Source organism: Cicer arietinum, chromosome 2, assembly GCF_000331145.2.
Source record: "Cicer arietinum cultivar CDC Frontier isolate Library 1 chromosome 2, Cicar.CDCFrontier_v2.0, whole genome shotgun sequence".
In the NCBI taxonomy this organism is placed as follows: domain Eukaryota; kingdom Viridiplantae; phylum Streptophyta; class Magnoliopsida; order Fabales; family Fabaceae; genus Cicer; species Cicer arietinum.
In genome coordinates this window covers 3207738-3224726 of record NC_021161.2, presented here as the reverse complement: position 1 = coordinate 3224726, position 16989 = coordinate 3207738, and the positions used below count along the sequence as shown (strand labels likewise).

General features: G+C 30.6%; 1 protein-coding gene across 2 annotated transcripts; it reads right to left on the bottom strand.

Moving 5' to 3' along the window:
• Nucleotides 1-6186: 6186 nt before the first annotated feature.
• Nucleotides 6187-10894, bottom strand: LOC101498206 (DExH-box ATP-dependent RNA helicase DExH18, mitochondrial-like). 2 transcript variants are annotated; one of them, XM_004507199.4, is made up of 3 exons: nucleotides 8273-10894; nucleotides 7854-7927; nucleotides 6187-7517 (listed from the first exon to the last, which is right to left on the bottom strand). In XM_004507199.4, exons 1-2 carry the CDS (start codon nucleotides 10700-10702, stop codon nucleotides 7916-7918), a joined length of 2442 nt encoding a protein of 813 aa, XP_004507256.2. In that variant the 5' UTR covers nucleotides 10703-10894; the 3' UTR covers nucleotides 6187-7517; nucleotides 7854-7915. The 2 variants fall into 2 exon arrangements, with proteins under 2 accessions (XP_004507256.2, XP_004507255.1); XM_004507198.4 differs by having other exon boundaries at nucleotides 6187-7445.
• Between the last annotated feature and the right edge of the window lie 6095 nt (nucleotides 10895-16989).

Below are 16989 nucleotides of genomic sequence, written 5' to 3'. Positions count from 1 at the left end.
ATATTTTTTTTGCAAAGTGGTTTCTAAATATTTTTCCAAAGTTTGTAAATTGGTCCCTAAAAATTTGCAAAATAGTCCCTCAACTTTTTTAAAATTTCAGTTTTTACTCAAATTAAATTTTCATTTTTGCCTCAAAACTTTTAAAAATTTTAAAATAACTCAAAGAACAAAATTTAGAAATAAAGGAAATTCCAATGAAGCATTTGAATTGCTTAAAATTTTAATTTTCATAGAATTTTCAATTACTCTATCCAAATACACTTAAGAATTTTGGATAGAGATACGGTACCAAATCTTTTGTGAAAATTGAAATATTTAATTTATTATGGCTCTCACACTCCTCCAAATTTTCCAATAATATATATAACTAATTTTGCTATTAACTTTGTCCCCATATGTAACATTTCTTTAATAAATGCACAAAAATTAAGAAAAGTATAAATCTATTGTAGTTTCCATTTGATATGAAATTTTTTAAATTCTTAATTATGTAATCTTTAACTTTTATATATGCTGAGTAAAAAAAAAAAACTTTATGTTAAAAACTATTTATATTTAAATTTGATCACCCATAAATGTGATTTATAACAAGATATAACACTAAATTAATAACTCGCAGAAAACAAAGTGGTATTACTGAATAAATCAATATTGTGAAATTATATTTTATGTGAAGTCTACAAAGTGGAGTCAAGACGCCAATGATTTGCCAAATCAACCATATATCCTAACCCAAAATATATTGCAACGACTCATGCAATTCTTTTTAATTAGTTTTGGAATTTTTTACAAGTCTATCGGGTGTGGTTAGCAAAGTCATATAATTGTCTATGGACGCGAGGACAAGAAATGACACGTTGACAAAAACACTTTTGTTAGGGATAATTTAGTTTTGTTGGAATAATCAAATTGATATTGTTTAAAACAGTTACTAGTGAGTGATAATTATTTGTTTATTAGTTATAATACTCGTCTTAACTAGGATCATTAAATAAAGTGCATTTATACACACCAACTATAATCAATTTTATTTATGTATGTGAACTCATTTGTAGAAGTTTACAAATTATAAAACAAAGAATGTAAACAAACAAAGATGTAAACTTACTCTAAAATAATAGAAGTTATTTTGAACTCTTTTGTTATAAATTTGAAAAGTAATTTTGATATTTATATATTCATTGTTAGAAATTTTAATATAATCAGCACATATTTTTTAAAGATGTCTCTCAAAATTAATTTATATAAGAAACTACTTAAAATAGTTTATTTTTTAAAACATTTTTTGAAATTTCATCTAAAAAAAATATTATAACAAAAAAATAACTATTTAAACAATTTCATTTAAAACTTTGTTTTTACAAAATGATTTTGTTTTATAAAAAAAAACTATAACACATGGGTCCGATCAATCTTAATTTCTGGTATCAATTTTCTGCAAAGTCCACGAAGTTGGAGTCAAGATACCATAGATCTGGCAACTCATCAACTCATTATAACCCAAAATGTATTGCAACAACTCATCTGAAATTTTTTTTAATTAAAAATAATATTCATTCAATCAAATCAAATTGAAAGATATTACATCGAATAACAATATAATTTAGAAATATTAAAAATAAAAAAGAGACGAATAAACATACAACATCCAACTTAATAGCATTAAAATATAAAATACCTATAAATCTGACAAAATTTATAAATATGACATAATTAAGATATTGAAATAATCATGTTTTTGAAACTGCAACATTGAAGATAATAAAGTAATTGATTGAATTTGTACATATGAAAGTTAATCTCTCAATTTAATACTAAATATGTATAATAACCATTTATTTCTTAAAAGAAAATGAAAAAAGCAATTTAAAGAAATAATTTTGAATCAAAAATTGTTGTTAAATAACTTCTTTTATGTGAATAAAAAAAAGTAGAATAAAAGAGATTGGGAAGAGAGTCGTCTAGGTTTTACGCACTACGACTCACACAAATTGGTCTAATAAGATATTCTTATATTGTTAATTTGTACTATCTCTTCACTTAGCTTTCTTGTCCCCTTCTTCATCCTTGGCTAACTTATCTTTTCTGTTATTTACTATGAATTTAATTTTTATATATTGTGAATGTAAATATTTTTTATATAGTCAATTATATAAGTAATTTATGATAAAAGTTAAATATTATTAATAATTTAATAATTATAATTAATTGATATTGTAAATTTTTTTCATTAACATTGTATATAAATTAAATTTATTTATTAATTAATACTATATATGAGTTTAATTATCGTGTATTTTCAATGTATAAAATTTCACACTGTCAAACATATTACAATAATGCATATGCATGATTATAAACTAATAAAAGTAAAAGTTAAATATTTTTAATAATTGTCGTTAACATATAAGATGCTTACTTACCTGTGTATATGAATTAAATGCTAAATGTGTGCTAGTATTTACTTAATAATCTGGTTAATAGTCTGGGTGTGAATGTCTAGTTCTTCTCTTGAACAAATTTATTTGCACGTGTATTTTCTTTGATGCCTAGATTAGCTTACTCATTAGTATTAGGATACAATAAAAATTGGATTTTGTGGAAAAAATGTAATACGAAAAAAAAAATATCACTAAATGTTTTATTCTTCAATGTACGAAATTATTATTAATTTAAAGTGTTTGGTGACATCAACGTCTAAACAAACTAAAAAAAATATAAAATAACATAATAAAAATATTTTTATTAAAATTTCCGTCAATTTTTATTAATTACAATAACTAGGCAAAAATTGAAAAATAAAATAAAACGCTATAAGTTGGAAATTCAAAAACTACTTGTAAAAAGTTTTAAAAACTCAATTGAAAACCTTTTTATGACATTTTTAGTAAAGCTTTTCTCCTAATTAATCTCTAAGAACTCGTGAGCTATACTAATTTTAAATAAATAAATAAAAAAACAACAGTTAAAATGAGGTATACTAGCCGTTAGGATTGGAGCTATACTAATTTTCTCCTAATTATTCATTGTATTTCCAAAATTTCATACAAGTTGTTATCAAAATCAGTTATAGTCATGACTAACACAGACTTAACCAAAAAAACTAACTAAACAAATAAGTTGGGCTACTCACTATAGACTGAGTTACAAGGCCCAGCAAATTCTAATTAATGAAAATTTTCTCTTGTACCCACTCATTTATCCCTATACCCCCAAAAGTAAAGGAAAAATACTAAAATACCCTCATATATATAAATATTTTTTTTTTAATTTCTTCATTTAACATTTCTGGAAAACTTCTTTCAAGTTTTCCGGTACACAACTTTCATTCCGGAAAACTTGAAAAAAGTTTTCCAGAACATAACATCATTTCCGGAAAACTTGAAAAAAGTTTTCCGGTACAGACATCATTTCCGGAAAACTTCAACGTAACATTTCCGAAAACCACTGAAAAACTTCATCCACATGTTTTCTGGTAGTTGTTTGATTGTTTTTTAAAAATATTTTTAAAAATAATTTTTTTTATTATATTAGTATTTATTTGATTTTAACTAATTTACAAATCTTGTTATGGAAAGGAGTATTAATCATTGATTATGGTGTATTAATTATGAATTATTATAGTATATTAATAGTGTATTAATTATTGAATGGTGTATAAATTATTAATTATTTATGGTATATTTATGTGTGTTAATTAATATTTATGATGCATTAATTATTGACTAATGTATTATCATTTATAAAAATAATAAAATAAAATAAAATAAAAAATTTAAATGGTGTGTATCAGAAATCTTTAGAATGAAGTTTTCCGGTAGTACAATTTTTCACTTCTGTATCGGAAATCTTTTTTTAAAAGTTTTCCGGTAACAACTTTCTGTACCGGAAAACTTGAAAAAAGTTTTCCGGAAATAAGGGGTGTTCCGGAAAAAATGAAAATATAAAAAAAAAAAAAAAAAAAAAAAATCTTTGAATTAATAAAAACATAATTGTCATTTTTAAAAAATTATGAGGGTATAGGTATAAAAATGGGGGTAGAGGGGGAATTTTTCCTAATTAATTATAGTAGGCCCAACACTAGCTACTTCCATTGATCACATAAGAACAATTCTTCATGCGCAAGTGTTGTTCTTCTTCTTTGACTTTTTTACAATCTTCTTCATATGTATTGTTAGCTTATGGCTTAGATCATTACATAAGAAGTTGGTTTGAGTTTGTTGCTTTTGAACTTTCACAAGATCAATTATTGCTTATAACTGAATTCAATGAAATACCAAAAAAATTCCACAACAATTTGAACTCCATCCATTTATCATCAAAATTATGCATTCTTTTTGTAAAATTACTCTAATCAATTTGACAAGAAACTCTAAAATATTGGCATCATATGAATCAATTGACCCAAACCAAAATATGCAAAACAAAGTCCAGCCAGCACACTACAACACCAAGTACTAGGTATTATTACATGTTTGTCTGAAACATCATATGGAACACCAACATAAAACAAACACAAAGTAATAGCTATCCTAAATATAAACTAAGACTAGAACCTAATTTTAATTTTAAAGATTCCTAGTGAAAATTGATCTCATTCTTTTTTTATAAATCACATCAATATTTTTAAAGTTAATAAAGTAAGACTTTAGCATGGTCATAAAAAAATTAAAAAAATACTACAATTTAGTCCTTAAATCTCAAATATTGATTAAGCTGGTTAATATTATTATAATTTACTTAAAAGTTATAAAAAAAAGGGTGGATTTGACTCATAAAAAATTCTTCAAAACTAATGTTTTTATTTTTCAAGAATCAATTAGATATAACTTAAAAGTCATTGATTAAATCATACAAATAACAATCATTTTTTAATGCAACGGTACAAAATTTAATTATGTAAAATTTTAAAAACATTCTTTAAAGCATATTTGAGACTAGAATTTTTTAAAAGAATTATTTTTATGAAGAAAATATGCCGTCTAAACTCAATTCTTGAAGCAAACTTGATTATGTTTTTACTTGTTGTTATAGCCTCAAAATATTGGTAGTGATTTACTATAAATTATAACAATCCAATAACAAGGAATTTGCTGCATAAATTCTGTAGGTAAAACAACCCAGCAGCCAAATAATTAACATTTAACAATACATCACACAAAGGTCCTCTTGTTCCAACTAATCAAATAATTTCATGTATTATGGTTGTAGTTCCTTTACTAGTTAAGTATAGGTGCACATCAAAAGTATTTAATTAATAATCGAGTTTGTTGACGTATCGTGTATGCAATTGTCAAAATCTTATATTTTTTTATCAAAATATTTGATTGAGGAGAACATTTAAAGGATAACAAAATATCTTGATCAAAATTAAAATATTAAAAGAAAAAAAAAACCTTGGACCAAAAAAACCTTAATTATGTCTAGATTAATTAGAGAATTGTGCCTCAATTGTACACTTAAGTCGAACAAACTAGGTTGTTATTTAAACACCTTTCATGTGCACCTATGCACAACAAGCCCAATCATCACAATTATTGGGCCTCCTTTTAAACTAATGGGGAGAAACATATTCAATGAAAGGTGACCACGCTTTCATTATCATTTTTCATTCGGTTTATATGTTTATTCATTTGTAAAGCTTTCTACTCATTCCTTAATTAATAGTAGTATAATAATAAATTTAAGTAAAATTAATCTTTAATAGACTAAAATATTTGACATACATCAAATATTTATATTGGTTTTATCCATACAAAACTATAATAACGGTGTTCTCAAAAGTAATGGATGAACTAATGTGAAAACTACTTTCACATATGAACTATTTTTTTAACTTAATTTTCAGATAAATTTCTTTTGTAATAATTTTAACATTATAATATAACTTCTTTTCAGGGTTTATGTTTTCAATCTCACCTATTTAATTTAATTTGAATAAAATTCAATCTTTATTTATACAAAATTTATTTAATATACTAGAGTTTTATGGTACATTCGCATATTAAAAAAAATTAATATATTTATTTTATAAATCAATAAATTAACGATTATTTTTATAGGTGAAAGAGTTATTTATTACTTTTATATTTTAAAAAAATATCATTTCGTTGTTTATAACATTATATTAATTTTTTACATTTTATTGTAAAAATATTCGATATTCACTGTTATGAATAATAAAAATTCAAAACAATTAATTTATTTTACTGAAGCTTTCAATAAATATTTAACAATTAATTCAGTAATTAAGTATACTAATATACGTCAAATTGATTTACCGTACAAATAACGTGTCTCTCTATTTCTCTATTTCTTTTTTATTGTTTGAGTCATGTGTTGTTGAGTCATGTTTATGGGTTAATATGTATGGGTGTCATGTAAGCATCTGTTATTAGTTATTAATATAATGTTTAAATATTGTGTTTAAACTTGTTTGGTAAGCCTAAGAGTTCAGCTTACAAGCCTAAGAGTTCAGCTTCTCTGTAAGCTGAACTCTTAGGCTTACCAAACAAGTTTAAACACAATATTTAAACATTATATTAATAACTAATAACAGATGCTTACATGACACCCATACATATTAACCCATAAACATGACTCAACAACACATGACTCAAACAATAAAAAAGAAATAGAGAGACACGTTATTTTTCCACACTAGACTCCATGGCTACACTAACTCATAAAACTCAAACAATAAAAAAGAAACAGATACTTCATCATTTTCACTATGCTTCAACGAATCGGGACAAGCGCAATGCGACGCTTCATGATGGCGAGAATGAGTTGTCGGCGACCGGCAACACCACGAGGAACTTTTGCCTTAAAGTAAGCCCCATTTCTTAAAATGGCATCCGACAGCTCCTCCCTGCTGTTCATCGTTATGATCGGAAGTGGGTGGGGAGGTTCACGTCGGCGATGCTCACGACGGGAGTTAGCGATCTGGTCACTGCGTTCCTTGTCGAGGTTGTTGTTTTCGATCAACTCAGACATGTATTCGTAACAAGTAGGGGTGATTTCTCTTCCAACAATGAACTTCACTTTCGGTTTTATCTCACTTCCAACCAGCCGCTCAAAGACATTAAGAAATTTTGAATAACATGAGAAATGTAGAAAGGAGAAGCCATTTTTTTCAGGACGTGGATTAGCAATCCGGTCTCTACGATCCTTGTCCAGATTGTTGTTTTCAATCAGCTCAAACATGTAGTCGTAACCAGCAGAGCTGATTTTTCTTCCAACAACGAACCTAACTTTGGGTTTTATCCCATTTCCAACAAGTCGCTCAAAGGCATTCCCAAATTTTGTATCAATGCCGGCTTTTTACCACCTGGAGCTGTAGTATGTTTCTTCTCCCCACTATGAATGTCAATATCCTTCATTCCTTTCTAAAGTGCTATTTTTTTCTCCTTTTTTCGAACTTGGTCTCTAATCCACAATTTTGGCTACAAAAGTACAATGAGTTTGTGAGAATAGCTGGTATATAGTGTTATATTGCAGTGGTAGTTGATTATGACCTGCAAACCAAAGACAAAACTCATGACATGACTAGGTAGAGAGAGAGAGAATAACATATTACTCCAATCGTCACATTATAAGTGTCATTATAAGTGTCATTTTAGTTCATGCACACTTCGTAAGAAAATAATTAGTTGTGTTGATTTTTAGATTAAAATAATGGTGAAGACTAAAATACACATTAATTAGAGTGGTTGGAAGTAGTAGTAATAGTAGAATAATTAGGTGAACTATTTAATTAAAGAGGGTATTATTTCCTAAAGTGACATAATTTGAGACGGAGAAATATTCCAAACTTGACATTTAGAATCACACGGAGGGAATAGCAGAATTACCTCCAAAGTCATTAACATATTATGCAATTATTTTCTTCAAACGATCAGAGTGTAACGAATTTTCATGCCGTTTCCTGAATAACAAAACAATTCAAATAGTCAGAAATTAAAGAAATATGTAGCAGACATTATTTTAACAACTAAGATTAGGAAAAAATAGTATTATTTTAATTCTTTGATGCACGTGAAAAAAATAGCTGCTATTTGACGGCACTTTATTCATAAAAAAAAATAGCATATCGTAAAACAATAACAATTTGTTTGAATTCCACTACGATATAGAGTCGATGTATCCGCTATTTGACAAAACGAGTAAAACCTGCAGAAGTTTATTTGAAATGAAGAAGATGTTCTTATTCGACATAGTGAAATTAGATAAATACCATAAAATAGAGAAGCTATCCATAAAAGGTACTTACTGGTGATAATTTAACAGGAGACTGTGGTCTTGAATAACCGTCATCCTTTTTTTCAGTTTTTAATATGAATTCACTTCTTGGTTCTGTTTGCTCTTCTTCACTATTTACTGCTTTCGGTTTCCCTCTATTCCTTGATTCAGGTTTCCAATTCGCTTTGATAAGAGATTGACTTAGTAAGTGAGCAATGTTTGAAGCCATTGCCTCAGCTTTCTTAACAAATGGAAATTTTTCCTCATCAAAGTGGTTTGATAACCACAAATATGAAGATAAAACTTGATGCCTACTCTCAAGGTCTAGGAGTTCTGAATCGTTCCGCGCCGAACATTTTGGCATCCCCATAGCTATACTTACAGGTACCTTCTGACCAAACGCTGCAGCGAATTTGAGCAAGTGGTACATAGCTTTTGGATCCCTAACATTAACAGGTGCAAAACAGAAGTTAAAACGATCATCTAATGATAATCCTTGGATCCTCTCTAACATATTAGCGATTTTCTTTATGTGATCATGTCGACACAAGAAGTACGACCCGTCCAAACGACAATTTTCGCCAAATTTTTCTAAAAGCTGGCTGAATGTCAAGTTAGAAAACTGTCCGGCAAACAATTCTACCTGCTCATAAAAAGGAAAAAGGCCAGCCCTTGTCACGTGATCAAAGGGTTGTTTCAAACACTCAATCAAGTAATCCAAATAATCTAAATGTAAGGTAGTTGCAAGTCCATCGAGATAAAGGCATCCTCTTCGACCAGCTCTCCCTGCAATCTGCTTAACCTGTGAAGCTGGAACGGGAAGAATTTTGTCACCGTTGTACTTTGAAAGGTTATTAAAAATCACCCTTCGAATGTTAAGGTTCAGGCTCATCCCCACTGCATCACTAGCCACTAGAACGTCGTATTCATTACTCTGATCGTTGAACAAATTAGCTTGCTGTCTACGAGTTTCTGGTGGCAAAGCTCCGTAGATAACACAACATCGGTGATTAGTGGTTTTCTCAATGGCTAATTTAACCTCAAATATCTCTCTCCTTGAGAATGCAACAACACAATCACCAGACCGAATATTTTCAAGATTTCCGAGCAGAGTCTTTGCCTCAACCACCAAAGGTTTGAACCTCTCATAATGTTGCTCACACAACTCATCTCCTGTATCCTGACATATCTTTCGAACAATATCCAAAACACTAGGATCACCGCATAAATGTATCTCGTCAGCCTTCAAACCAAGCAGCGCCCTAGTCCATGCATACCCTCTATAAGGATCCGCCATCATCTGAATCTCATCAACAATAGCAACTTCATACAATTCCTGCGTCGAAGCCATTTCCACAGTACACGCAACATGATTTGCAAATGGTACATGCTTCTTCTCTTGACCAGTTAACAAACTACAATAAACACCCTTCGCATTAACCTTATCGAAAACCTCCATAGCCAACAATCTAAGTGGACTACAATAAATCCCCTTCTTTGCCTCCATAAACCTTTGCAAAGCATTATAAGTTTTACCACTATTAGTAGGACCACAATGATAAATTATTTTCCGTTTCATCGCCCTCGCAAAAGGAAACCAAGTGTGAGGTTTCGTGAGGTCAGCTGACTTAACCATATCCCTAAACCTCTTAATTTCATCAGGAAAATTAACCAAACAAAACTCAACAAATACCGGAAACAAAAACCTCACAGCAACATCACACGGTCCGAGTGAAATCAAGTACTTGGCAACATCAGCAGAACATCTCTTCCTGAAAAAGTTCCGAAACTTGTGTGCAGCAGTCGGAAAAAACGATAAACCAATGTAAATAGCAAGTGCTTGGTTTGACGCCCAGCCCGATTTCGCAAAATAATCGAACACATCTGTTAAAACATCCACCTCAGCTCTAGCCAACTTAACACCCTTTTCAACACTCTTAAGCTCACCATATAATTCAACAGGATCTTTCGACGCCACATGAGTAAAATCCTCTAATTCATCATCATCCCTATTATCATTACTAGTACAACTAATACTACTATTACTACATTCTACAGAATCAACAATATTTGAATAACATTCATCATTACCATAATCTAAAACAACCCCATTTTCTGATAAATCACAAACATCATCACTAACCTTAGTTCCAACCTCAAAATTACCAATACCCTTTTCGAATTGCGAATCCTCGTCAGTCGCAGCACCACCATCCTCGCCGGCGGTGGAAAAGGGTCTTGTGGGGAGGGTTCTATCACCGTAAAGGGTTAAACTTTGTGAGAAACTAGTGATACAACGAGGGTTCAACAAATGGGTCGAAAAGGGACGAAATGGGTGGTGAAATTGAGAATGTGAAGAAGAAGTTAACGAGTGATTGAAAAGAAGAGATTTGAGGTTTGAAAAAGTTGTTCTTTTACGTGTAAACAAGTAGAAAAGAGATGAAATTGAGCCTTTTGCCATTGAAATTGAAGAAGAAGAAGAAAAATAGGGTTTTTTAGTTGAAATTTGAAATTTTGGAGGAATGGAATTGAAGAAGAAAAAGACGGGGTTTAGGTGAATTGAAAATTTATTGGTGAAGGAGAGTGAAGAGAGGGAAAAAAGTTTGGTTAGGGTTAAAGTGCCAACAATGGTTGGTTGATAATGACATGTGGTTGTTTTGATATGCAACACCGCTGCTTTCATTTTTCTTTATATCTATTTTAATGTTTGAAATAATAATTAAAATGATATCAAATTTAATAAAAATAAATATATATTTTATATTAAATTGATATCAATTATATTATTTTTTAATTAAAAAGATAAAGAAATCATGAATGATTATTTTTAAATAATATGTTAATGATCACTAAATTTTTCTATTATTTTTAAGTATTGTTCCATAATATACCACTTATGAAAGTGATTTATCGTAAAACTCACATTTCATGAAGAACAAAAATATTGTGAGAATATATTTCTAATTTTTTTTTTAGACAAGGTCATTATCGTTCATCTTAAGAGAGATAATACTACCATTATAGTGAGAGTATTTCTTTAACATTTCTCTACCAAGACAATTATACGTTACATGTCAAAACTTTCCACATTTCTAATATTTTCAGAGTATCATTGAATGATTTTTCTTCACATAAATAAGACACGCCTCTAACAACTCATTGAGTTTGAAGAAGTGTTATCTCCACTTTTCAATTTTCTTTATTTAAAAATAATTTTATTAAGAACCTCTTCAAAGCTCAATGTTTCATTTTCATATATCAAAACATGTTTGATATGCTCATAGGAATATAGAAAGTGTCACATGAAACTTAACGTTTTATCTTTACCAGAAATCATAACTCCAGTAACTTTTAATTTAGATACAATAATATTGATATCATTTACATTATAAAATACTTTCATATTTTCATTCAAGTGTAAGTTATGAAATTATTCATTGAACAACAACCAATTTGAGCTTGGTATAACCTTTTAAGTTTTTCCCAAAACTCTTTGGTCTGGCCGAGAACTTGTCTTACACATTTGCAAGAATATTCTTAGTCAGACATAATGAATTGCACTTGCCGCTCTCAAATCTAATTCCTCTGATATGTCTTTGCCCATGTTGGAAATGTTTTCTTTTAGTGTAATCTTGATTGTATCAACACATCATTAACTTGTATTTTTCATAAGCTAGCATTAGTTTTCCCATCAAATTTTTTCATGTAAAAAACTTCACATAACTTAAAAAACTTGACACTGCAGCGGTATGAAAATTATAAATTATACCACAAGTAAGTTCCTAAACAAAGAGGTGATTCACAAAAAATCATCTAAAGACCAAGTACTTTCTAGCCAAAACATTTTTCAAATAATGTTTCTACATTATCAAAATTCTTTTATGACGTGGAAGATCAGACAATATTACAACTACATTAAAAAAACAATAACTTAGTGAAATTTAAATAATACAGTTAAAATACAAAAATATAACATGAAAACTCTCAAATTAAAAGAAAAAAATCATGATTGTTGTTTAACGACAATTAAAAAATAATATTGTGTAAAAATTATAGATTTCTCTCAAGTATCTTATAATCTCGATATAAAACCACATTTTCAAAGCAAATATTTGAGTGTTTCAACATATATCATTTAAATCATTTTCAACCATCAACACATAATAAGATTAAAAAAACTAATAGTCGCTCCGACAAAAGAAAAAAAAAACAACACACATTAAAGTAGAAGTTTAAAGTAGCGATTTAGATACTCTCATGTTTGAATCCAACGTAATAAAATAATATCGATGATATTACCATTAAAATTTAGATTTAATGTAGTTTTAATCTTATATTTTTATCAATCCACAAAATCGGTCTTCCTATTTTAAAATCTGATAGTTTTAGTTTTTCATTGAAATTTTTTAATTAAAAAATGACGATGTGATAATATCCATGATATCATAATAAAACTCTATAAAAACTTAACATTCAACTTTAGAAAAATTTTATTTTGTAATTTAAATAATGACATATAAATAATTAATATATTTAGATATTTCTATATTATAAAATTATATCAAATTATGTCAAATTATTATTTTTAAAATAAAAAATATACGAGATAAACTACAGCAATTAATTATTAAAATTGATAAAAATAAATAAAATATAACTGTAATTAAACATAAAATTTATTTATTAGACCATTGTGCGTTCATATTTTATATTTTAATGGAAAACAATAGTTTAAAATTTTTGTTTAAAACTCTGCAAAGTTCCCTAAAATCTTCTGTCCAGTTTATTAAAATAGTAAACAGCGTATAAGGTAGTAAAAAAAACACATTAATATATTTTCAATTATTTGAACATAATAAACGTAAAAATGAGAGAAATATGATTGAGTGCTATAAACAACATTAATATGTGACTCAAACTCAAACAACATTAAAAGCATAGCCACCCTTATCTCTCTTTCTCTCCCTCCTCAAATTTAACATTCAAACTTTCCAATTTTTCATTCATTGAACAATAAAAATGCAAGTATCAGCATGCAATTTGTGGTCTAAGGGAGTGCCAATTCCATATCCTTTAAGTCGCCGTGAGGTTTGCTTTGATGGCATATCATCTGTTTGCTCTAATTCCCCAAACGACGCCGTTTCTTTTCCTCAACCCAATTTCAATTCAAGGTTCATCATATACTATTTACTTATTTTCTTCTTTCAAATTATGATTTCAATAACAAAATGCAAATGGGTCTGTTTTCTTTGATATTATAATCGCCAAAGTTTGAATCTTTTTTTGCAACATGTAATTCATCCCAAAGAGTGCATTTTTAACCGTTTGAGAGGGCTGTAAACTTATAAAAATGCAATTTGAACACCAATTCAAGACAACAAAATTCAAGAACGTTTTAAATATGCAGTTTCCACATATAATTAATGAAATATTATATTTGGTTAATAGATATATCAGGTGTTGCAATTTTTTATCCTCTATTGAACTTCTTTTGTCTGTAGAAGGGATGGAAAATGTCACCATAAACTTGTTAACAATGAAAAGAGGAAGAAAGAGGAAGAAGAGAAAACAACCACTCTAGGGTTTCATATGATATAATAAACCAAAACTGAAGTTAATAGGGTTACAATGAGTATATATAGAGGAAAATAGAAAATATCTAAAATACCCTTACTACTAATATATAATAATATTATCTAATATCTCCCCTCAAACTCACGATGCATTAACATGGAGCATCGAGAGTTTGTCAACTAAAAAACGGAAACGTTTAATGGAATGCATCTTTGTGAACAAATCAGCAATCTGTAAAGAAGAAGGGACAAATGGTAGAGTAATAGTTCCATGCTGAAGATGATGACGAGTAAAATGACAATCAATCTCAATGTGTTTGGTGCGTTCATGAAAGACCGAGTTGTGAGCAATTTGAATAGCACTATTGTTATCACAGTGCATCGGAGTTGGCTCAGCAAGAGAGATACCCATATCAGACAAAAGCCAACGCAGCCAAATTATTTCAGCGGTAGTGGATGCCATAGCACGATATTCAGCTTCTGTAGAAGAGCGAGAGACAATGTCTTGTTTCTTACTCTTCCAAGAAATAAGAGAGTCTCCAAGAAAGATACAAAACCCTGTGGTGGATTTACGATCAGTGGTATCACCAGCCCAATCAGCATCAGAATAAGCTCGTAACTCCAATGAGGATGACGATGGAAAGAGAAGACTTTGAAATTGAGTTCCTCGAAGATAACGAAGAATCCGAAGAACTGCTGCCCAATGTACTGTAGTGGGGGAGACAACAAACTGACTAACAACATGAACAGCATAAGCAATGTCAGGTCTGGTAATCGTAAGATACACTAAGCTGCCAACCAAAGTACGATACAAAGTGGAATCTGGTAAAGGAACACCATCCGAGGGAGCATATTTTACATTCAACTCAAGAGGAGTATCTGCTGCTCTAGTATCAGAAAGACGAGCCTGATCAAGAATGTTGGCAATGTACTTGGATTGAGAAAGAAGGTAGCCTCTAGGAGAGTAGGCAACTTCAATCCCCAAGAAATAGCGAAGAGTTCCCAAGTCCTTCATCTCAAACTGTTTGGCTAACTGCAATTTCAACTCATTAATTCCACTAACATCATCACCTGTAATAATCATATCATCAACATATAGAGAAAGTATAATGCGACCATGAGTGGTGGACCTTATAAACAATGCAGAATCATGTTCACTAGAGCGAAAACCAAGAGAAGTGATCACAGTAGAGAATTTCTCAAACCAAGCTCGAGGAGCTTGTTTAAGACCATATAGAGCCTTTTTTAACTTACATACTTCCCCTGGATCATGAGAAACTCCTTGTGGAGGGACCATATAGACTTCTTCATGAAGCTCACCATTTAAAAAGGCATTTTTGACATCCATTTGGGAAATATGCCATTGACGAATAGATGCAACTGCAATAAGAGTACGAATAGTGGTCATCTTGGCTACAGGAGCAAAAGTTTCTTCATAATCCATACCATATTGTTGAGAGAAACCCTTAGCAACAAGACGTGCTTTGTAGCGCTCAACTGACCCATCAGACTTAGTTTTGATCTTGTATACCCAACGAGACCCAATAGCACGTTTTCCAGGAGGAAGAGGTACTAATTCCCAAGTGTTGGTTTTGTGCAATGCAGATAGTTCTTCTGCCATAGCCTGCTGCCAAAGAGGATCAAGAACAGCCTCTTTATAGGAAGAGGGCTCAGACAAACTGTGAATAGAGGTTAAGAAAGAAGCAAACGAAGCTGAGTAAGTTGAATAGACAAAATCAGGTAACTGAGTAGACTTACGTTGACGAGAAGGGTAACGAGGAGGATCAACAATCGCAGGAGGTGGTTGGACAGCCGGGGGGACAAGAGGGATGTCATCATGTGGAGTAGTAGTATTTGTCCTGCAATTCTCAATAGTACAATCACTAGAAGCGCTATCATTAGGACCAAACGGATCAATATGGGTTAGTTCAGAACTCTTAGTAATCTGCGAATCAGAGGAAACAGAGTAAAAAGGAATGTGCTCAAGAAAAACAACATTACGAGATACATAAAGTTTTCTTGCATGAGGATCATAACAACGATAACCCTTTTGACCATCCCCATAACCAAGAAAAACACACATGGCTGAACGAGAAGACAACTTACTGCGCTCTACTTGAGGGCGAAGAACAAAACAAGTAGAACCAAAAACTTTCAAAGAATAGTAATCAGGGGTAGAAGCATATAATTTTTCAAAGGGAGACAAACCTGATATGATAGAGGATGGAATTCTATTAATAGCATGAACAGCAGTAAGAACTGCTTCTCCCCAAAACTCACTAGGAACTGAAGCGGACAACAAAAGGGAACGAGCAGTCTCTATAATGTGACGATGTTTCCTTTCAGCAACTCCATTTTGTTGAGGAGTATCAGTACAAGATGTTTGGTGGCGAGTGCCATCATAAGCAAGTAATTCAGAAAATTTATTAGAGGTATATTCACCACCTAAATCACAACGAAAACACTTTATAACAGAATTATGTTGAGTTTTGACCATTGCACGAAATATATGATAAATGTCAAAAAATTCAGACCGATTTTTCATAAGATAAACCCAACAATAACGAGTGTAATCATCAATAAACGAAACATAATATCTAGATCCACCTTTGGTGAGCACCGGTGATGGACCCCAAACATCAGAGTGAACTAAATCAAAAGGCGCATATGAAACGGAAACACTTTTACTAAACGGTAAAGCTGGAAATTTAGCAAGTTTACAACCACAACAATCTGAGATATCACAGGGTTTTAACTTTCCTAAGGCTCCAGTAGAAGCCAAATATTTTAATCTAGAAGCAGAAACATGTCCAAGGCGAGAATGCCATAAATAAAAACTAGAAGATAATGAATTCAAGCGAAAACTAGATAATAAGTCAGCAGTAGTTGTTGAGGCTGCAATATCTGGGAGTCGTAGTTCATCCAAAACGTAAAGTCCCCCCTGTCTATGGCCTGTCCCAATCAGCCTCCCAGAATGTGGATCCTGCACACAACAAGAAGTGGAAGAAAACGTAACCGAATAACCGAAATCACATATTTGACTAACAGAAGCAAGACTCAAAGTAAGATTAGGAATATAATAAACATTAGAAAGAGACAAGTTAGGTGTGGAGACAGAACCAATGCCTGCTAGTGGCATAGGAGTGCCATCAGCAGTCATAACTGACACAGACGA